The 25,003-nt window shown below is 32.7% G+C and overlaps 1 protein-coding gene across 1 annotated transcript; it reads left to right on the top strand.

Annotated features, from left to right (window-relative positions):
• The first annotated feature begins 1,020 nt into the window (after positions 1–1,020).
• On the top strand, positions 1,021–24,138 carry LOC148943409 (synaptophysin-like). The gene is made up of 5 exons (XM_089100977.1): positions 1,021–1,080; positions 5,832–5,953; positions 7,612–7,801; positions 11,809–11,994; positions 18,740–24,138. Exons 1-5 carry the CDS (start codon positions 1,021–1,023, stop codon positions 18,860–18,862), a joined length of 681 nt encoding a protein of 226 aa, XP_088957103.1. The 3' UTR covers positions 18,863–24,138.
• Positions 24,139–25,003: the final 865 nt, after the last annotated feature.

The raw sequence follows: 25,003 nt of genomic DNA on the forward strand, positions 1-25,003 counted from the left end.
TTATCATTTTTAGGTTTACTAAACAAAGTATATTTTCCAAGTTATTGGAGGGGGGAAACTTTCCCTCTTGCCCCCCTAAAATGACACCTATGCTTTCATCAAGAGGCAAATTTCAATAAACTAGTTTCAAATATTGAAAATATACAGTTTTCTATTATATTATATCGACAATAGTTTTGGTATTGGTGTGAATACTTCTGAGACATACCCATTTAAAAAACTGAATTAAACACTATGACACAAAAATATAAACCCAGATTTGTTAAATAAAATGTAACTGATGGATCACCCATAAAAATACTTAAATCCGTCAAGAGCCCTGCAATAAATGAAACTGTTTTAGATTCAGCCATACTACTGGCTACCGAGCGAAATAGTGTTTCATGAGCTAAAAAGAAATATAAGCACTGTTCGACAATGAAACACACAGTTTAAGAGTTGCCAGCATTGATTTGTTATTTAATGAATATGCTGCCTTCAAAGTATTTAGCAATGTCAATTCACAGAAAATGTTATGTGTGTGTATGTGTTCGGGGGGGGGGGGAATGTATTTTTCAGAATCTAGGGGGTCAATTATGTTGTTTTTTTATATTAAGAAGCGCATTAAAATACCAAAAAGCGAATTTTCAATGAAAATTTTAATAAAAGTATGTTCAAAATCTAGGGGATATATAGAGGGGCAAATGATCTCTCTCCCAAAATTGACACTGCTAAGTATGTTCTTAAACATTCCTGCCATGGCTGACATTACTAGGATCGAAAGGATCATAGGTGAGGATTCATCTTCATATTGTCTGTTATCTAGATTTTGTAGTAACTTTGGCATTTAGAAAAAATTTAATAAAACATAAAATGTTCTTTATAAAGATATAAATGACTATTTCATGGTCTTTTCGAAAGGTAAACAACAAATATAATTGTATGTTTTTGTCTGTGCTGTATCGTTATCATATTTTTTTTCGTGTCGGTAAAACCTAACATTTAGGTGGCGTTAAAGCAATATTTTTTAAAAATTAGAACATGGAGCTGGATTTAGATATTCTAAAAATCCCAAGAGGATTTATCAGGCTTTTGCAATTTGTACGTATTTGCAAGTTTCATTTGAACGTACAGCTGATGAATTAATTTTTGGTAAATTTTTACCAAATCACATTATTGACTTGCGATTATTATTGACTTATGATTATTGGGCTATAGCCTAATAATCATTTTTGTCGGAAATTAATTTTATCCCCACCCCTATACATACCAATTCAGGTTATGTATTTGCACGTTAGGGGGGATGGGGGTAAATTTTATTTCTGATGTAAATGGGAGGTAAGTTTAAACTTTCCCCCTTTCCCCTAATGTGCAAATATATACCCTGAATTGGTATATAGGGGCGGGATAAAATTCATTTATGACAAAAATGATTATTATATTTGGAAAGGGCATGAAAAAGGCATCAAGTGGTATATTCACTTTACTTGTAAGTCAATAATATGATTTGGTAAAAATTTACCAATTTTTTTTATGGGGAATTTCTGAAAATCCAGAGCTTTTGCTTGCTAGGGTTTGAATATGTTCAGTGTCTACCTCTAGGCTGTGCCTCCCTAATTATTCAGACCTGAAACTGTTTGTAAAGCCAGATATTGTGCCTATTAGTGTTGCATTTTAGCAGCTTGTCAAAAAGAAATATACTACTACTACTACTAACAACTCATCGCAGCACCAAGCCACATAAGGCCAACATAGCTAAGTACGCTCCTCGTCCATCCCAATCAATTCAGAGACTTTCTGTATACACCCTCCCAGGAAGTTCCCATTTCCTTTAAATCTTTCTTTATGACATCCTCCCACCCCAGACGGGGACGACCTGCTTTCCGTTTAGCCCTAGATGGTTGGCCGAAAAGAACAATCTTTGGCAATCTGTCATCCTTCATCCGAACAACATGCCCTAACCACCTCAACCTTTCTTTCATTATAGACCTAGAAAGCAGTATTGAACCACATTTTTCGTATAGCCTATTGTTTGAAATATGGTCAGTCAGCCGGGTACCCAGAACAATCCTTAAGCAATTTCTCTGGAAAACATCTAGCAAATCTTCATCCGCTTTTCTGAGCGTCCATGCTTCAGAGCCATATTTGACCACTGTCATCACTGTAGCTTCTAAGATTCTAATCTTGGTTTGCAGAGTTATCTTCCTATTCTTCCAGACTTTTTTTAACTGTGAAAAAACACCCTGAGCCTTGGCTATTCTATTTTGAACATCTTCACTGCTCCCACCATCTTTACTAATAATACTACCAAGGTAAGTGAAACTGCCCACCTGATCAATCTTTTCATTACCCAACGTCACGTTTTCATCTTCACTTATTCCTAGCCTTAGTGACTTGGTCTTCCTAACATTAATTTTCAAACCAATACTAGCACCCTGAACTCGCAAAGCCTCTAAAACTTCATTCATTTTGCTCACACTTTCATCTAGGATGCTTAAATCATCAGCATAATCCAAGTCCAGGAGACTTTTTCCTCCCCATTTGATTCCGTGGTCTCCCATTGCCTTTCCTGTGCTCCTTAAAACAAAGTCCATCAAAATAATCCATATAAAGGGGGATAGAACACAATCCTGCTTAACTCCTGATTTAATATAAAACCAGCTGCTAACCTCATTTCCTACCTTAACCGCAGCAGTGTTATTCTCGTACATAGCACTAATCACTTTAATGTATTTGTCTACGGCATCTCTCAGTCTAAAAAGTATCATATTACTAAGCAATTTGTTACCTACAGAGACCAGACTAATGCCTCGATAATTAACACACTCACTTTTATCACCTTTCTTATAAAGTGGCTTAATTAAGGTTTTCCTAAAATCGTTAGGTACTTCCCCTTTTTCAAAAATCATATTCATAATCTCCAATAACTTATTTCTAACCTAAGAGCCACCATATTTAAGAAACTCATTTACAACCCTATCAGCACCTGGAGCCTTATTATTCTTTAATCCTTTTAGTACTGTTTCTAATTCCTCCTCACAAAACAAATCTTCCTTCACATCCAAGGTATCACAAACTTTTTCATTTTCCTCTATATTTTTTCCTGCAACTCTATCTTGGTTAAGCAAATTCTCAAAATATGTTTCTAAGAAATCTGTAAAACTGCTTATTTTATGCTCTTTCCCAATATTAAATTTACTTTTCTGACAATGCACCCCATCCCTCTGATTGTCCCAGGTATCAATGTTAAACTAGTAAGTTAGTTGCTTTTCCGGAAATTAAAGTATTGTTCATCCATTGTAGTAAAGCTAGGAAGACCAAAAAAAAGTTCATTGAACCCAGAAGCATCAATAGGGCAAGGAGAGAGAATGAGAGGGGGGAAGGGGGTTTTGCTTTCTAGATTATGAAAAATTAATATTTTGGTATTTATTGCAGAAAAAAAGAAATTTGGGAAATGAAACTTTCAGGGATGGGTCTACAGGGTAAAGTATGGGTAATTCTTTTGTTATTCATATTATGGACTTATGAATAAAGTAAAGATACCAATTGATGCCTTTTTTATGCTCTTTCCAAATATAATAATCATTTTCATTGAAAATGAATTTTACCCCCCCACCCCTATATATACCAATTCAGGGTATATATTTGCACATTAGGAAGGTGGGAGAAAGTTTAAACTTACCTCTCATGTACATTAGAAATAAAATTTACCCTAACCACCCTAATGTGCAAATATATACCCTGAATTGGTATATATAGGGGTGGGGGTAAAATTCATTTCTGACAAAAATGATTATTATATTTGGAAAGAGCATAAAAAAAGGTATCAAGTGGTATGTTTACTTTATTCTTAAGTCCATAATATGAATAACAAAAAATCACCAAAGTATGTCCCAGGAAGGTAATTTGAAGTACCTACCTCCACTCCTTATCTCTCAAGAGGGTCCTGAAATTTGCCTACATGACAGGTCTATACCTGTTGAAATTTTGACAAAACAACATTTTATATTAATTTTCAGCTTCTTTTTCTCTGGCTTTAGTTCTGAAAAATGCAATTCCTTTTATTTGAGTAAAATAAAAATAATTTTATAAATTTAAGCCATTTCAATGTTTTTTTGAATTTACTTTACTTTTATGGAAAATATTTTTCTAATTCAATTTCTGCTAGCTTTTTGATTAACAGGATTGAATTATTTTTATTATTCACAGTAGTAATATTTGCCAATAAGTTTTATTGGTAATAGCAGTTAATACTAATTAATAGGAAAAATTTGGTAGTAATAGTAGCCTCAGCCTCATAAGGGTTTTAGAGTGCAAGGGGCATGGGCTCAAGGGCCTTTGCATACATTTAGAATACCTTGGGCACTCTTAACATGTAGATTGAAAATCCTTTTAACACTTTAGTTTTCAACATGTTGTAACATGTTCACCATTAGTAAGTGTGTGCTCAATATCTTCTAGTTTTAAATATCTATTCTGTAAACATCAGACTATTTGCAGAATATGCACTTAATAGGCTTTGAGCTTAGATTTCTTATACAATACTAATCTCAGATTTGTAAGAAACAATACTGGAAACCTTTGAATATTAGTTTTGGCAGAAATCAAAGACCAGGAACATCCATATTGGGATAAGATCTATTTATTAGTTTAAGGATTTAACCATTTTGGGTTATTTTCTAATGAACCCCTGAATGATTATCAGTTGGAAGAACTAAAATACTACTGTATTTGCTAAGTTAGAGGGGGATGGTAAAGGTGCCACAGGCCCAATACCCCGACTTTTCCAATCATACCAATTGAGAATGCTTGCCTGACCTTGGTCTTCTCAAGGTGTCACATGTCCATTATTTTTGAAATATGCTATAAGGATTTCATTTTGAATGTCTGCATTTTAGTGGTATTTTCATATTTGTAATTAGGAAACTAACAAATCCTTATACACCTATTTTGTTTGAATTTAAATACAGTTTGTCAAATATATACTTAGTTCATTCTGATTTTGCAGCAATCCTAAAGATTTTAATCATTAAGGACCACTTCCTAACTTACTCCTGAATGATCACCATTTTGTGAAATATCTGCTTAATATGTTTTGATTTTGGATGTTCATATTGCAGTTATTGCTGTAGATGTGTAATAGTTAATTCTAAATGTCAAATTAAAAGAAAATTAAATATAGACCAAACACTGGAATGAGCTATTGTGGGCGGTATCTAAGAAAAAATGCTAGGATGTTTTCAAAACACACAATCTCCATAACAAAATTTGCTCTTAACTAAATAGTATTGACAACAGTGGGAACTGGTATTAGTTTCCACAAAGAAATCACCATCCTTCTCTAGCATTTCTTGGCATCTTTTTAAGCTTCATAATTTTGTCAGAGATGTTTTCATAGACTGAGATTATATACTTCTTATTTCACTGGTTTTACCAATTTGACTAATTTTATCTTACTATTACAATGAAAACACGCCAAGAAACACTTAATGCTACATGGTGTTGCTGATTTTTTTTTGTCAATCAGGGGTGGATCTAGAGCTAAATTTTGGGGGAGGCTCAATATGACAAGGGTGCCAATGAGCAAAACCATGGGGGGGGCAATGTAACAAAGATACCAGTAATTGACCAAATTGACAAATTTATTCTTAAAGAAGAGTAAAAGAAGGAAAAAAACAGGATAAAAGGGCACCAGAAAAAATTTTGGGGAGAGGGCAGGGTCCCCCCAGCCCCCTAAATTTGCCAGTGTTGTCAATGCTTGTGGCAGTTTTCTACTCTTGCAAGTTATCAATATTATTTTATCTGAACATAGTGTAAGTAATTTTATTTGCATGCTTTACTTTAATTTCCAGGTTTTTGCTGTTTTTGCTTTTGCTTGCCTTACTAGCTTCTCTACAGTTATTGAATTCATGGTTAAATGCAAGGACAATGGCAGTGAGACTGTACATCCAGTGTCAATTGTTTACCCATTTAGGTAAGGTTATTTAGTTGGCCTATGGTTGAGATGATATTACAAAATACTTGTAAGAATTTGATTACCAAGACAGTGATTGAAAAGTTTTATATGCACCTATTTTGGCTATGTAGCCAACAACCATCCTCAGAAAAAATGATTAAACTTGTCTTAAGTGAATTTGCTTGGAGGGATGATATTACAGCTATTTTAGGCTTCAAACCAAAACAAGACACAATGTTTCAGGCACTGAACATAATAGGTAAAATGCAGCAATAATCTGTGCTAAGTCATTTTCATTGCAAGGAGTTCTAAAAAGATGTGAAAAACAGACAAAAGCAAATAACAAAGTTACAAGAAAAAGAAATGTAAAAAATACAGCTAACCAAATAAAACAAAACAGGTGTGGACAAAACAAAAATTTTACAGCCAAAGTTTTAAACTAAAAATTTTAAACTCAAAATTTCAGATTGTACTTTTAATCATGACAGTAACAATATATCTCCAGGTGAAAACTACATTGCAACTATTACAAACAGGAGAAAGCCTATGACTTTTTTTCTTTTGAGTAGTAAGAGACGGCTCTCAAAGAATCAGGCAGCTAACTAAGTCCAATATATGCAATGGTTTGTTATTCTAATGATCGTCTTGTAATATAAATTTACTACGAACTGTTTGTTTGCTTCAAAAATCAAATATCTTTGAAAAGACTGCAGCATGAAAAGACATCAAAAATGCAGTTTTTAGTGAAAAAATTTATGCTGTTTTAAAAATAATTCGTTTTAGTTACAAAAGGTTTTTAACCCCATTAATTTCCTTTGAAATGATTCATTGAACAACTCTCTACGATGTTCCAGTGCCAAGCCATCTTTGGAAAAGAAAAAAAAGATGCTGTTTAGGCAGAATGCTGTAGTAGCTGCCACTTTTCTTGATTTTCAAGCCGATATATTTCACTTGCTGTTCAAGCCGAGGGGAAAAAAGTTTTTGCTAGCTACCGCTGCAACCTGGATGATTACAAATCGTCTTATAATGTAATATTACTTAATATATGGTTACTACCTACAATTATGACGTCATTTATCAGGATTGGCCATAAAAATACTGTTTTTAGTGGAGAAATTGATTGATTTGCGCAAAACTACTAACAAAACTACATGTCATCAGTGTGAACAAAAAATTAGAAGAACTACCTTAAAATAATTTCCTAGACTTCACTACCTTTCTGTTTGTAGCATAAATAAAATTCAAATACAAGAATGGTTGAAATTTTAGTCAAGACACTGAAAATTAAAAGACAAATGAATATATAATGAATAAAAATTAAAGACACAAAAAATATGCAAATAAAAGTCCAAACATTTTGGCTCCACTTTCACTTTCATCTGTATAAGACTACTTAGTATTATAAAAGATCAGGTAACTTTTTTTAATTAATTCTCAGTGCTTTTTTCCAGAAAAAATAAAACAATCAAAAATTGTTGTATGAATGGACAGTTTGAACTTCTGCTTGGATATATATTAGTATTGGCCAAACATAATTTGGAATTTCCAGGCTGGATCATATTTACACCATTTAAGCATGAAAAGATGAATTCACTTAGACATTCAGAGCATGGACAGATGTGCTCATCATTGTTGGGTAGATATTATTTTTGGTTAATGTAATTCTGGTTTTCTAGATTGGATCACATTCACACAACTCAAGCATGTAGAGATGCATTCACTTATGATTATTCTGGTGATTTTTCTTCAGATGCTCAATTTTTTGTTGCTACTGGGGTTCTCTCAATGTTGTATGCCTTGGGCTCTTTGGCCTTCTACTTGATGCGTAATGACATTTATACTAACAATAAAACTTACCCACTTATTGTAAGTAACTTTCATTGTTTTCTATTTTGACAAAAAAAGTTTGTTTTTAGCAGAATTATTTTCATGTGACTATCTATATTGTTGACAAATCTTTAAAGGTTGTCACTAAAGGATATAAATTAGTCGCTTTGGAAGGCTCTCTTACTCCAAAAGAAAAATGTCTAAAGTGTAGCCAAAATAATTCTCTAATACCAAATAAAATGGCCAAAATCAATCTTCATTGTCACTGGAACAGCCCCATGCTGCTCAAAATACCTTATTTGCCTCTAAATTGCCAATTCCGATAGTTGATATTATGGATTGTAATCCATAGTGTCATTTAAAGTCATGGCTTGTCTGGATTAATAATGTAAGAGGTTTTTTAAAAGAGTCAAAAACGAAAATGCATTTTTTACTCCTCAACTCATCCTGGTAGTTCTGAACTTTTTGTTATTTATATTCCTGTTATTTGACTTATATCAAATGTGCCAAAAACTCTAATAAAGACAGAATCAATCAAATAAAGAAATGTGATCTTATTTAGAAATATGAACACTTTGTTGTTTACTATTAGATTTTAATAGGGGTAGGTGGTGACATTTTGGAAACTTTGTTTTTTTACTGTGAAGTGAAAGTGGGAGTAGTCCAAATTTTGACTTCTCATAAGTCCTGGTTTTTATACCCCAATTTTTTGGGTATAAATAAACTATATTAATAATAAATAAAATATAGATAAATATAGAAAATATAGATACCTTTTTCATAGTGTTTATTATAAAACCCACTGATCTTTCAACTAACCAGATTTCTACTTAAATCAAGCAACTTTCACTTGCAGTCTACACAAATTCAAGATTTATATACCATTTTAAAATGCACGCAGTGGAGATTTAGAACATTTTCTAAAGCTTCTCGATAAACAATATTGCATCTGGATACTTTAGAACAATATTGGTTGGAGGACCCCTATCCACTCACTCCTTGGTTACGGTAATCAAAAGGTCTTATGTTGAAAAGTTAATTCTGTACTTGTACTATTTTGTCAATTTTCTATTTGTAATTGTATTTAACTGTGCAAGTACTTGAGTTATTGAATACCAATTATTAATGCTTGGCTAAGTACTTGAAACTCGTAATAAAACTGATGCATTTTAAGTCTTGTATTCTACTTGTTATAGATTCTGTTTTGAAAACGATCCCCCTGTTGTATCAATTTCGGATATAGACGTGGACCATTCTGAATGTGTTTCAGAATTTTCAATTTTACTCATCCAGGTAGAAAATACACATAATGGAGTTTTAATTAAAATATGAATTTACGATAATGTTTTCTAAACAACGTTGTGAGGAAAAGTCATATGACCTTGAATGCTGCATGTGACATTAAATATAAAGATCTTGAACATTACTATGTTCAAAAAATCATCAGATCAGCGCCGCTGGTTTGAACTTCAAGGGTCTAGTTCTGTATTTTTTTCCTTTTCCTACCCAGAAAAGCCAGTCATCCTTGCATTGATTTTATTTTGCAATATTATGTCCAATAAACTTCTGTTCTGCAAGATTGAATATCTTCCTTTTGGCTCCTCCTATTCGAACCTACGTGTTGCCAGGCCTATCAATTGACCAGACTCCAATTCGTATTTAAAAAAAAAAAAACATATGATTAATGAGGATAGTTAAATGAATGAAAATTATCATTTAATCAAACAGTTTGTGGTAACGAACTGCAAGTAAGGAGTGACCCAGCTCAATAGTAACCAAAATTATAAAAAACGGAATTTTGATACCAATAGATATATCAAACGAATCAGGTTTTTATGCTGATTTCAAATATATAAGTTTCATAAATTTTAGTCTTACCCATCAAAAGTTACGCGCCTGAGAAAATTTGCCTTATTCTCGAAAAAAACGGGGGAAACACCCCCTAAAAGTCATAAACATTTAATAAAAATCACACCATCAGATTCAAAGTATCAGAGAACTCTACTATAGAAGTTTCAAGCTCCTATCTGCAAAAATGTGGAATTTTGTATTTTTTTGCCAGAAGAAGATCACTGGTGCATGTTTTTTTTTGCCCAGGACTCATTTGAATGGAAATTAAAATTTCTAGTGCCTTTTTTAAGTGACAGAAAATCGAGGGCAGATAGACCCCCTCCCATATTCTTTTTTCCCCAATATCCCCCGATCCGAATTTCGAGATAGTCATGTTGTTTCGCATAATCGAAACTTCCTATAGCTATGTCTTTGAGTATGACATAATCAACGAGATTCCCCGGGGGAATTGTTGCAAGTTATGAACTGTCCCCAATGTTTACATAATTACATATTGTATTGGTTATTGGGAAGTAAACAGAAGTTTTTCAGGGGTGGGGGGATTTTTTATAGTAGTTGGGAGGGATCGGGGGTTACATGGGAGGGTCTTTCCATGGAGGAAGTTTTTAAGGGGGTAGGGAGAGTGCTATGAAGGGGGCACCGGATTCCCCAGCATTATTTAAAGAAATAAAAAAAAAAACTTTTTCAACTGAAAGTAAGGAGCAACATACCAAAAATGTATACAAACAAATTTTTTATGCGCTTTTTAAAGATTCTTTGTATGAACCCCCCCCCCCCCCCGAAAAAATTACTCTCCCCCCGCCCCTGAAAAAAACCTGGATATAGCTTTGGAACCTCATAGCTTGTATAAAAATATAATATTACTCTAGGAAAATGTGTTATAAATGTTCTAAATTCTTATAGCGCAAAGAGCGAGGTATTGACTAGGGGGCGAACCCCCTAATATACATAATAAAAATATACGAATATAGAAGTTCTTTACGTAAGTTTATTCGTAAGTTACGCCAGAACAAAATTTCGAGAAAGCCATTTAGCCAAAAAAAGTAAAATTAACATGGACATTTCGTTTTAATTATTCATGTACGGTGAGCCAAAATCAAAAACTGCATTAATTCAAAAACGTTCAGAAATTAAATAAAAAAACAAGTTTTATTTAAACTGAAAGTAAGGAGCGACATTAAAACTTAAAACAAACAGAAATTATTCCGTGTATGAAAGGGGTTTAATTTCATTTCTGAAAGGGAATAATTTCATTTACTGTTCATATAATTTCAGTTATTCCATATATGAAAGGGGCTGTCCCCTCCTCAACGCCTGGCTCTTTACGCTAAAGTTTTTTTTATTTTTAAAAAAAATAAAGTTGTGAGACAGAGTCAAACTTTAACGTAAAGAGCGGGGTGTTGAAGAGGGGACAATCCCTTCCATATATTGGATAATTATGTTTTTTTTTATTTAATATTACTTAGGATTGAATTAGTGTAAGGTATATTTATATTTTTCAAACAGTAGGCTAGAGCACGTTCTGCAGATGAAGGATGACAGATTGCCACAGATTGTGCTTTCTGGCCAACCGTCTAGGGTCAAACAGAACGCAGGTCGTCCTCGGTTGGGGTTGGTGAAGGCCGTAAGGAAAGATTTAAGGCAGATGGGAACTTCCTTAGAGGGTGTAAAGAAGGAGGCTTTGAATAAATGGGGATGGATGAGGAGCGTGCGTAGCTATGTTAGACTCAGGTGGCTTGGCGCTGTGATGAGTTGTTAGTAGTACCACTATATTTATGTTGGTATAAACACAGTGAGCTCTTCCTGTATACTGACAATAAACAAAGGTTAATTAATATTGTTATGAAAGAAATCGTAAGTTGTTTTTACACTTTTATGCTTCTATTTTCGGACCGTGGCCTGTGTAGCTATTCTTTTTGGTTTAGATTTACGCATTTATGTGTATATCCACAGATATTTGACTCTTAGTAGGAAGGCATGAGGTAGAATTCGAAAAACCGTACTTTTAGCAAAACATTTTTGTCAAGGTAGGATTCTTTCTCTCTCTGCTCTCTCTCTGTCTCTCCCTCCTCTCTCTTGTCACTTTATTTATATACCTTTGCCTTTTTTTGTGTTTCTCTTGTTTATTTTTATCTCTAAAAGATTTGTTTAGATGAGGAATGAGTTTTAAATTGATCAAGTTCTGTTGATTTAAGGATTTCATTGTTTGCACTGTTCTTGCTGTGTTTTGGCTTTCTGGGAGCTCTGCATGGGCCAATGGGCTTCAGGGTCTAAAGTACACATCCAATCCAGACAACTGGCTGTCAAAAGTGCCATATTGTAAAGAGAACGAATGTGCCACAGTTTTCCATGGAAACTTCACCTCCTTAGATATATCAGTTGTAAGTATTCTCTGCTATCTTCTATGAATACTTTTATTTTCAAAGTGTATTTTAATAGTCAAAAGGAAATAAAATACGTCATCATGTTTGTAGGAGCAGCTAAACTTAGTAAAGAGTGACTGGGCTTAGGGACAATCTTATTCACAATCTACTCCTTGATAAGGGCACCCGACTACCCCTGTAATTGGTTTCTCTTAAGTCACTTTTGACGCTTAATATGGGTATACTTATTAATTGCAATACTAGAACTTCCAATTTCAAATCAAATGAGCTCCATCTGAAGTTTATACAACTTCCCATTCCATAAGAACCTTATATGCCCCCAGGGCATAACTTATAACCCTTGCCCCAGGGCTTTGGCGGGTTGTATCAACCCTAGAGGCATTGTTATATATTCATTTTTATGTCTCACAATTTCAATCAGACACGTTTGGTGGAAACAGGGGTAGTCGGGGGAGGGGGGGCTGTTTGCCCTCCGTCACTTAATAGAACTCATAATAAAGACTAGAACTCTTGATAAGGGCATTGTAATTTCCAATTTAATGTAAGGTTGTCCAAACAACCTTAAAGGAATACAAAGATATATATCATTTTACCCTGAATTCACACATCTGCATTTTCAACAAACACTCTTTGAGTTCAGTTTTATCGCAAGCTTGGGCGATTTATCAGATATATTGGAATATTTAAACCGAGCCGTCGGGATCCCGTCCTCTTAAGCTAAACTTAGTAAAGAGCGAACCACGACCCACATTATTTAAAAAAGGTTCTTTTTTTTATTAATACACTGACAGATTCAAAGATACAACGCTTTTTATAGTTTAAATATTGAAAAGAGAACATAATATCACTCCAGTTAACTAGATTAATGTTTCTAAGAAGAAAGAATTACAAATGATTTCATGTTTACTACTACACTATCTTCTTTAGCAAAGCAAAATGAGTAATACCAACCAGAAAATAAAAGTCTTGGGCATGGTTTCTTCTAAATTAAACTATGTCAAATGGTCAAATTTGACATAGTCAAATTTGGTCAAATTTGACAAATTTGACAAATGGTCAAATTTGACATAGTCAAATTATGTCAAATGACAATTATGTGAAATGGTCAAATTTGACATAGTCAAATGGTCAAATTTGACAAATTTGACAAACTTGTCAAATGGTCAAATGGATTATTCATGTGCCAAGTAATCCAAACATTCAATCTATTTCTGTGGTATTGCATGGATAGCACCAAGCATTGCATAATTATATTAATAGAGATTTTCAAAGATACTTTCCATTTGACCATTTGACATGATACTGTTCCATAGAACAATATCATAGTAATAAGTGTTTAAGTCCTATTTTATGCTCTTAGGCTGCAATCTATTCCTCAGAAATAGTTATTCCCAATAATTATTCCCAAGACTGTTATTTTCTAGTTGGTATTACTCATTTTGCTTTGCTAAAAAAGTCTTATAAAGGTTCTTACTTTCATAAAAACCTTCCAATACTTTGAAGCCACAATCACAGTGCAAAATCCTTCATTTCGAAAGTAAAAAGCAAGTGGATAGCATACAGCGATTCCATGAACAAGTAACAAAAGTAGAAATATAAAGAAGTAAATAATTTGTTGATAGACATTTTAATAAATTATGCAAGCATATAACTGTATACACTATACACACATGGGCGGATGAAAAATTGGTTAGATGGACAGATGGACTATTCCTCAGAAATAGATTGAATGTTTTGATTACTTGGTACATGAATAATCCACAAAAAGATAGTCAAACACAGTTAGTGTAAACCGAACATTACAAAGACGGGACATAATATCACTCCAGTTAACTAGATTAATGTTTCTAAGAAGAAAGAATTACAAATGATTTCATCTTTTATTACTACACTATCTTCTTTAGCAAAGAAATAATTGGTCTAATCTAGGAAATAATTAGAATATATTACGAAACATTGGAAAAACGACAATGTGGTAAATTTTGTAAACTTACTAGCGACTTTAAGAAAACCTTGCTGGAAACGGTTTTCTTGTTATTTTTCCATTTTGAAAATTTTTGTGCAAGTTCATGTAGCCTAATTTTTATTCATTTTTTTAAGGTCGGAGTTGACTTTAATTTTATTTTCATTTTTTATATTCGACTTTCCTTTATTCATTTTTTGAAATTCGGCAAATCAAACAATAGTTTAAGCTAGCAGCATGTCATAAAATACAAAACCGTGTCGTTTTATCTAAGTTTGTGGCGAGTATTTTAAATATCTTTGATCTTCAGGTATATTATTGATATATTATCAGGTATGTTAGTTTTTATCCTTGGTGATTTTAAATGCATTCGAAGTCATTTTTTTAAGAACTAAATTAAAAAAAAATAGTGGGTTTAATGCTTGAATTTTTGAAAAGCTGTCATGGGTCACTTACGGTTGAGACGCTCTGTTGTATTTTGTATTGACTTTAAGGTTTTTTTTAAATGTTTTTTTTAAGGAAATGACTTGTTTTTTTTCTTGAAATTGCCACGAAAGTACGAAGGGCTGAGCAACAGTCTCAAAACAAAAGGGCGTGTCTAACCTTGTCAGGGTTTTACTAGAAATTACAAGTAAATTGAAAATTGTTTCGTAAAAACACTTGTTTGTTGTTGAGAGCTTAAGAAAAAAAACTCTTAAAGATTAGCCTTGAAAACTCTTAATTTAAAAACATATGAACTAGGCAAAAATCCTGTCGAACAGCAGACGTATAAAAATGTAGTGCATATTCTTTGTAGGTATTCGAGAAGGATTACCCTCCCCACCCCAAAAAGTTTTAAGTTGTCTCGCACACCCCCTCTCCCGTCTCTACCAACAAAACTGTCCCTGAACGTTTCAACTTAATCCCCCAAAATAGAGTAGGTTTATCAATATTAGAGCTTTGGGGATACTCTTGGAGAGAAAAGGTCACTACCTCCTCTTTAGTCGAATTCTTTGCCTAAACATAGCCTAATGTAGTTTTTTCCACAAATTAACTTTTGCCTAAAAAGGAATATATTTTACAGAAAGCTTTGCATCTGGTGCTTACAACCCTGACCTCGGAATTGGGAGTCTAATGCCCTCATCAGAGCTGACTGCACTTTAAATTGGGTTTTATTTCTTTGGTGCACTGACATATGAAAATAAACGTGTTTTCATTTTGTCACAATTCAGAGAAGGGAGGTGTCTTCTCTTATATGAAAGCACGAGACTGAAAAATTGATCCGTGGGTTAGGATTAACTGGAGAAATCCTTGTCACTTTTTTTCTGATTTTTGAAAACTGAATGAAACTGGTTCATATTTTCCTGGACACTATTTAGAAAAGATAATATTTCAAGGCTCAGGATAGTTTGGTGCATTTATTCTTTTGAAGGAGTTTGAAGTGCCTTCTGTTGATATAGCGCTGATACTTCATCTGGTCTACTGCTAAATTTGTTATTAACCGTACTCGTAAAATTACTCGTAAAACCGTACTCGTTAAATTGTCCTGCTGGTGAATTAAATTTTGGTCAAACACAAGAAACTACAGGATATAAAATTTTAATCTAAAATTATTTTATTCATATTCTAATTATTTATTATTACTTTGGTACTCGTATGATATACGCTCTACCTAATGTTCTTCTAATATGTTTCTCTGACACTCAATTTTAACGAAATATACCAAAGTAAGATAAAAATATAAAACTTTAGAAACAAAGTTGGGCTATATATTTGCGCATTAGGGGGGGGTAAATTATAGTGGGTCTCCATGCCTAATGTGTTAGGTACATTTATCCTGCATATTATGTAGTAAGAATAGTTTTCTAACTTCACACTGTTCAAATACTTTACCCCCTCCCACCCCCTACTGTGCACATATTTAACCCAAATTATATATTTTTCATCTATTCTATCACTTCTCTATGTCTTGTCTCACGCTAAGCTGAAAGAAACCAACGAATAAAAACCGGTTCTATAATGCGTCAATGAATGAACAACTTGAATAGTAGGGTGTTTATCATACAAGTACCATTACTTTTTATTATTATAATTATTTTATATTTATTAATTACTGGTTGATAAAACTGCTTTATTCAAATTCTAATCTAATTATTTATATTCTAATCTAATGCAAAATTCTAAGGACCAAATTCTAAATCGGGCTTCAAGTGTTTGGTTTTCAAAACCACTATAAAAATGCTTCTACGTTCATCTAGATCTCCACTACTAGATCTCCAATATCTAGATATCTAGATCTAGATCTCCAGATCTCCAATATCAATATCTAGATCTCCACTACTAGATCTCCAATATCTAGATATCTAGATCTCCAGATCTCCAATATCAATATCTAGATCTCCACTACTAGATCTCCAATATCAATATGTAGATCTCCACTGCTAGTTTTTCTTCTTTTTTTGTCTGGTGTTTGTGGCTAAAATGTTGTCTTTAGTACTATATTTATTAAAGTTTCGCAAGAATTTTCGCTTGTATTACTTGTAATACGTAATTTTCAAATACTCGTAGTTTCACTCGTAAGAATTAATTTGCTCTAAAATATTTGAAATCGCCTTTTCTAGTTGCTATTTGCCAACCAATTGTCGAGGTGTAAATTTCCTCACGTTTGCTTTCTTCCAAGAAATTATTTTTAATATATTTATTTTAATTTAAAAAATCTATTAAAGATAAAAATTTATTTTTATATAATGGGATACTGCCCGTTTTGAAAAAATAAAATTCCCAATGAAATTGAAGTATAGTTTTGCCAATCCTTTTCGAGTGTTTTGTATTATTTAGGTTTGTAAGTTTATTTTATTTTTTATTTTCTTTTTTTTTCTATAGTTCTTTTTATTTTCTAAGTTGTCTTTCATTACTTGGTTGTCTTTGTCTTGTTGTTTAAATGGGTAATAAAAGTGTATCTTATCTTTGTATAAACTAATCGATTCTATAGATCAACTTAATGGGATTCAATACCATTTAGAATCAACTGATCTCGTCCATTATAAACTTTTTTAGTTTGTGTGGCTAAACTATTTAGAGTTGATTGGGTGGTTTACTATAACTTGTAGAGCTTGGATAAGCGATCCGAATAAACGGCAAAAAACTGAAAGCAAAGTTCTACTTTCCCTGAAATCTTAGAAAAACCTTTTAACTTCTCTTGTTTTGTGCTGGACATAGATATATTTGGTTTTAGAGAAACTTATATTATTAGAAAGTGTAATTTTTTTTATCAAACGGAGCAGAATCTTCTTTTTTAAAATTCGGGAAAAGGGATGTCCCTAAAAACGTTCTAGTATACCTGCTAGGTTTACGCCCAAAATCACCCCAAAAGAAATGTCAGTCGATCGATTTGACAGCTCTTTGAACTTAGAAGTTAGAATTCTTTAGAACTTAGAAGTTAAAATTTAGCTCTTCGATCTTAGAAGTTCGATCTTAGAAAGACCTTATAACTTGAATTGTCTTGTGCCGGGGATAGAGATATTTAGTTCTAGGAAAACTTACATCATTAGGAAGTGTAAATTTTGTTTTTTCGATCAAACGAAGCCGAATTTTCTTTTAAAAAATTCAGGAAGGTTTTCCCTAAAACATTCTAGTATACCTGCTATGAAAATTCTAAAAAATACCTCGAAAGAAATGTCATTTGATCAATTTGACGGCTGTTCAAATTTTCTGTGGTACAACCCGCTTTGATTGAAAACTTTGCCTACATAATTCTATTGTCTTTTCAATCATATTTCATAATCAAATCGCAAGTTCTCAATAGGTTTCAATGATAAGTAGGTCCCTGGGAGAATTTGCTAATGGAGTCTTTGCCTTTGAGACAGTCAACCGACGTTGAGGCTCACAAAATAATGTTCAAAGTATCGAATCCTCTTAATGTTGTTATTCATAAAAGTAGTGTAAATAATTATGAAGTTTTAAAAGTATAGCCTACTATATGTAAACAATAGGCAAGTTTCATAACTTGCAGCCCTTCCTCCGAGGGCTGTGGGGGTCATGTCATCCCGAAGGTAAGTTATTGGACCTTTGAACTACGCTGAACAAAATGACTATATCAAAATTTTGATCGGACGACTTTGGGGAAATAAAGCTAGTTGACCTCCGATTTTTTTGGTCACTTAAAAAGGGTACTAGAACTTTTGATTTCCCTTCAAATGAACCCTCTCCCAATCTTCTAGAACCATTGGATATGATTACCCCTGGGAAGAAAAAATAAAAAAAAATAAATACGCATCCGTAATCTTTCTTCTGCCGAAAAAAAGAAAAAAAAATACAAAATTCCACATTTTTGGAAGCTTGGAACCTCTACAGTAGGGTTCACTGATACGCTGAATCTGATGGCGAGATTTTCAATAAGATTCCTTGAGTTTTGGGGGATATTGCCTCCCTTTATCGAAAATCAGGTAAATTCTCTCAGGCTCGTAGCTTTCGATGGGTAATATTGACCTAAACGAATCTTAAATATTTCAAATTATTATAAAAACCAATTCTTTTGATGTATCTATTGTTATCAAAATTTTATTTTTTAGAATTTCGGTTACTATTGGGTCAAATCGCTTCTTACTTACAACTTTTACCACGAACTGTTTGATAAGAATTCTTATGAATAAAAGTGTTCGCTAAAAAATACTCATCAGTAAAACTCTATATTCAGCATCAATGAAGTCAAATTTCACATGCAGTTTTGAATGGCGTTTTTAAAATTGTTGTTTCTAATTTCTATAACTTCTGTCTCTTACTGTTTTTTTTTTCTTTCAGCTTCTGGGATTCTTAAACTTCTTCCTCTGGGCATCTAATTTATGGTTTGTTTACAAAGAAACAGCATGGTTTCAACCTCGTTCCCCGCCTCCAGGAGTTACTATCCAAACCCCGGTTGCTTAGTTGATCAGTGGGTAGTAGTTATGTTTAGCTCGCTAATTTAAGCACAATGTTTGTAACTTGATCTGAATATTTTCATGAATCACTTTTGTCGATTCCAGAGCCGCTGTTGAATTGTCGTTACGTCGATGAATTTTGCCGTTTTATTCGAATCTTTATCAGAACGGAGGTCGTTCGATTTATAAAACGATGGCATCGTGTCGACTGTTTTGTCGAAGAAAAAATCTTGTCGAAAATTTTTTTGTTTTGTTTTCCTTATCTACATAAAAAAAAAAAAATTCAAGGGGCCAATTCAAAATGGAAGGTGTGTTGATGACATCAGAAAATGATTGTATGTTTGTGTTCAAGAATGCCAAGGAACATAAAATCAATTATTTAACTGAATGAAATTGGTTAATTAGCAATAAAATATTAAATTTGAAAGTGATGCCCAAAAAAATTATTCGACTTGCTATTCTCAGTTGACATAGAAAGGCACAAATCAAACAGTAACGAGCAAAATTTCGATACGATATCGATTGTCTATAGACTTTGTGATGCAGATTCAATAGCGGCTTCGTTTATGTTATGTTTACTGACAGTCGTTTAATGTATGCAGTTATGTTGTTTTTTTCGTTGCACATTCCTGTTTCTAACACTGAGCAATAGCTGTTGGAAATCTGTTTAATTAGAATTTAAAAAGTAGCTATAATTTTCCAATTTGGCTGAAATATGATCAATATTTAAAGCTTAATATTAAACGTATACGTGAAATGGGTGGGGGCAGTCATTTGGTAATAAGGTAATGAAACATTATTTGGATGGGCCGTAATTTGTGGAACGGGTAGCAATTTCGTTTGATTGAGCAATAATTTTAAAATCATTCAAATGGCAACATCTGTACAATATTGAATATTTGGATTCTGCATGAAAAATGAATTTCATTTTGCTGAAAAATAGTTGACGACATAGGCAAGCAATTGAAAGACAAATATTGAATTTGAATTATGTTGCTCTACGATGCTAGCTAGAATTATGCCTAGAGTTCTTTTTGGCATTATTTTCTAGACAAAAAAAGCGTTATTTCTCATATAGAATTTAGATGTATGACATTTTAAATGGGTTCACATTTGAATATTTGAAGTATCTCTGATACACACCCCTCATGTTTTTTTTTAATGAACCTTCTAGACCTGAATGAAAATAGAAAGGTAGTACGTCTTTTCGATCTTAAAATTAGGGGGTATCTCTTTAGTTTAACCAAAATACAAAATCAAATTTTACCGGAATTATCAAAATATAATCAAATTAATTATTTACAAAATAATTAACTTGCAATAATAATTTACAATGAATTAATTTACAATCAGTTTACAATAATAATGAATTCCATTGATTTAATTTTGATTAAAATCGAAATAATTATTTACAAAATAATTCCAATTCAGTGCCATCTTGTGTATAAATTACTCCAAAATATCCTTCTCCTCGTCATTGTCACTGATTTCACGGCTTTAATTCTTGATTCTTCATAGAAACTTCATCAACTTCGCCTGTAAAAACTTAGAATCAATCTTTCTTTATAAAAATTATGCTTTCTTCGGATTGTTTGTTGGAGGCACAGTTTATAGAATTAGCAGTATGATCATTCTCTATCTCTCCCATTATAAAAACCCGGACAGGGGTGCGAGTGCTCCGGAAAACGTTTTTGCAGATAGAAACATAGGCGTTATCAGATGTTTTCGTGGGTAGACAAGTCAGATTTCTCTTGGACACGAAACAAGTGGAAACCCGCTATTACGAATAATGCACTTGGTAACCATTTCTCAGTGATTGACGATAACAAACTAATCCGCTAAGGCAGAAACATGTGGGAGGAGCTTTTTGTTCGCACCGAGACCGAAGACCAGAAATTATCTGCGATAAGCTTACTGTCTATAAACTGTGGTTGGAGGATAGCATTTTCGGTAACTGTAAATTAAACACACTCAAGAATTACGCTTAGGTTAGATCTCAGGAAACCGGTTTTATAGCCACAAAGACAAGTGACGAGTGATAGGATACATTGGACTTTAAAATTTGGGCTATATATTTGCACGTTAGAGATGGTTTGAGGGTAAAGTATTTGGACAGCGTCAAGTTAGAAAACAATTCTTACTTTATAATATGCAGAACAGTTTTAGCTAACACATTTTGCATGCAGAACCGCTATACTTAAACTTAACTTAACTTAATGCTTAAACCTAACCTAACCGTAATTCTTGAGCGTGTTTCCTTTGATTAACAATTATCAAATTTACTCTAAGTAATTTTAAAACATTCTCAAATTCCATATTATGTTGATGAAACGCTTTTTTTTGCCCAATTAAGCGCTTTTTTTAAGGTTTGACATCAAGACAGCTTGTCTTTACGACAAGCTAGCCTAACCACGCACTGCCTCAGGCAGTTTCCAAAAATTTTGCCAACCTAGGCAGTTTCTAACCCAGGCTTCTAGGTAAATTCAGCTTGAAAGCCCAGACAGTTAGTCTCTGTGGCAGGCATTTTTCGGTCGCTTCAGCACCGTACCTTCTATATTGGATTCCAAGTCTAGGAAAGCTAGTGCCACGGACATGTAACCAGCAAGAGACTGTTTTTGTCTCTTGATTTATTGTTGACCAATTGATAAATGATTGATAAATTGATTATTTTACAACAGCGGAAGCAAAAAAAATAGATGAATAAAAAAAAAGTCAAAAAAGCTCAATTTTGTTTCTAAAACCGGTTAAACACTAAATAAAAATTACAAATTAAGAACAACTGTTTTGAGTATATCTAGATGATTTATTTGTCTGTAATAATTCTTGTAATAATCTGAAGTAACACTCTGTATTAATAAATGAAGTAAATAATCTTAATAATAATTTGTCTGTAATAATTCAAAGATTCTTAATTTTTTTTTGTATGACATTTGCTTAGTGGTACGTATGTTTTATATTTTGTCAGTTTTACATCGATATTTTTCAATGCAGAGAGTCTTGCTTATTGCCTTAAAAAGTTACGATCCAACTGACATTAACAGCTTTATCTAATGAACGAAACTAAAAATATCGTTAGGGGAAGAGGCTTTGAAATGTAAAATGGCTTGTTAGGTACTACTGTCTAGAAATATAAATAATATGGAATGAAACGTCCAAGGGCACAGTTAAGGACCAATAGAGTTAAATTATTAAAAGCAATGGTGCATTTTTAAGCTCTGCTCTCTATAATAATTTATCTACAAAAAGAATCTGTGAAGCTAATGTCGTTATCAAAGAATCTCTGATAATTATCTGATTATTATAAGACTTATTTTTTGCACCCATTGATCTCCGTTTATTTTTGTAATTGCGATATTTTTAACTGCGAAATGAAACAGCTGTTTTTTCTGTATTAGTGGTTAGAGGTAGCAGAAAAATATGGAAGCTATTTAATTAGTAATTAACTTGTTCTTCATCACGCCTGGTTTCAGATAAACAGATATTTTTCTGGTAACCAAAGAGTACTAAAACTTATATGAGAGGACTATTAGCGCCACTGATGTGTCGGGTTTATTCAGTAGAATCAGAAAAAAAATGACCTTAATTATTTTTAATAGTTTGAATTGAACCGTTAATTATTTTTGTTATTAAATTATTTTTTATTGACTGTAAAGTAGTTTGGGCTAGTTTAGCGCGCTTATGCCTGAAGTGGTTCTTTTATTTCCAGCCCAATGTAAAGTAAATATTAAAAAAATGACGTATAATATTTTCATATTGATAATTAAGTTTCAAATATTGCTGGGCAACGCTTATTTTTAATATCTAGAGACAAACTTGTGTTTCTGATCTAATCAGTATTGGTTCTGCTGTAGAATATACTATTAATAAGTTGTCAAAGCCCAGCCTTGATTTACTGTTTGTATTTGCTTGGTAGTTAACATATTAATGTTGAGTTCAAATTTTGATGGAGAATATTTGATGAACAAATAAAGGTTCAAATGGGGATACGTCCGTTTATTAGACAGTGAAAACAGGCACAACAGACTTTTGTATCTGTTTTCACTGTCTAATAGATGGACTTGTCCCCATTTGAACGTTTATTTGTTCGTTATAGAAAGGCAGTAGGGTCTTGGAAAAAAATATTTAATTTAAGGTACATTCTAATTATTTTTAATTTAAGGTAATATTCATCGAGAATATTTTCATTTTCGGGTTACCTTAAGTTTATTACTTTAGCGGGGTTATACTCTGATCTGGCAATATTTATCATCTTGTGAATTGTGTTAAAGTTTTAATAATACATGGGATTCAGTTTTTACAAGATGGATACATGCTAGAATAAAATAAGCAAAAATGCATCATACGCCCAGGGTTGTCATCAACTTTTTGTAGTGTCCTTACGTTAGCAATAAAAATTCTCCTAGTTTTTTATTTTTATTTTTCGAAGCTAAACATTGGTTTGTCCTGAGTCTAACTTTGATTTCAATATATTTGTTTATGTTATTTCATAAGCATATATTATCCTTAAAAAAAATGTATATTTAAACTTTAATGTGTCAAAATTTGTAATTTAAAATTGTAAGATATCTGTTTAAGAATGTCATTATGACAGAAATACTGTTAAAGCACCATTCTTAATGCGGACTTAACTTGTATATGTTTAGCCCACACTAATAATCTATAAAGTGCTAAAAAGAAAGCTTTGTTCAAAAAAAGAAAAAAGTTGAATTTATTGTTCTGACCATCTACAAAAGAAGCAAAGAGTAACTTTTAAGTATTTTTTTTTCAGTGTAATAATAAGAATAATTTATTTAATTGCTGTAATAGATCAAATTAGTGAAGTAATAAGTATCTGATCTCAGTTCCTGACAGACAAATGGTTACAGAGCTTGAAAAAATGCCAAGTGTTGCCACACGCTAGATGGCGTAGATAGTTATTTCTAGGGCCAGTTTCTACTCTTATAAGTACACGTACTCTTTGGACAGAACGTTGATATCATACCTTAGGGTCATAAGTGACATTTATTGAAAATTGGTCTATTCAAAGACTTTACCTTCCACGGGATACATCTATGATAGACCACGTGCTAAATCGTATGTGTAGTTTTTTTTGTGCCCTGGAGATGTATTATAAAATTACTCCTTGGAATTAATTTGCATGAGCTTGCTTAAAAAATCTTAAATTTAGCAGTACTATTTTTGGAAATTTTGGTTGTTGCTCTTAAGTGTGTTTTTGTAGCAGTATTTTTGTTGTTATGTTTTAAAATGATTGCACTGTCAGTCTGGGTAAATAAAATCTGAATCAATTGATGTGTTTATATAGTTGGTAATAGAGGAGAAGATTTTTATGGTTTTATGCTGGCATGGTTTACCTCGCGAATGTCCATTAATAGTATTGTTAGTTACGTTTTCTAACAATTTTATGTTAGAGCATGGAAACGCAATTGTTAGCTTACAAATTTGTTGGGACGTTCACGAAAATTTAGGGGCGGAAATTTATTTTTTATATTTAAGGGGGGAGAGTGAAATTTGTCATTTTCAATGGCAACACTAAAAAAATGCATTTTTCATTGAAAATAGACCTAAAAAGGTATTTTTCAAATTTAAGGTCTTAAGTGCTTAGTTTTTTTTTTGTTGTGAATCTAGACAAAAAAAAAAAAAAAAAAAAAAAAAAAAAAAAAAAAAAAAAAAAAAAAATGACAATGACAAAAAGTGATGAAATGTAATAAATGTTTACTGTCAGAATTTACTCATTATTATTTACTGTTGAAAATCAGTATCTTCAAAACAGATTAGTGCTACGCTCCTAAAAAATGAACAGCTACTTTGGTTTTTACCAGGTTTTCGTGTGGGGTCTCCAGAACTAGAGAATAGGGGATCCAGGTCCCAGAGTTTTGATGGTGTACAAAATGTATAAATTTCAACCTCTGAAAAAGAGTTCAAAGCCTCGTCTACCTCTTGAGTTCTGGTGGTGTACAAAATGTATAAATTTCTACCTCTAAAAAAGAGTTCAAAGCCTCGTCTACCTCTTGAGTTTTGGTGGTGTACAAGGTGTATAAATTTCTACCTCTAAAAAAGAGTTCAAAGCCTCATCTACCTCTTGAGTTTTGGTGGTGTACAAAATGTATAAATTTCTACCTCTAAAAAGAGTTCAAGCCTCGTTTACCTT

This window comes from Artemia sp. Qi Xiang Cuo, chromosome 15 (assembly GCF_049724085.1).
Source record: "Artemia sp. Qi Xiang Cuo chromosome 15, ASM4972408v1, whole genome shotgun sequence".
Lineage (NCBI taxonomy): Eukaryota > Metazoa > Arthropoda > Branchiopoda > Anostraca > Artemiidae > Artemia > Artemia sp. Qi Xiang Cuo.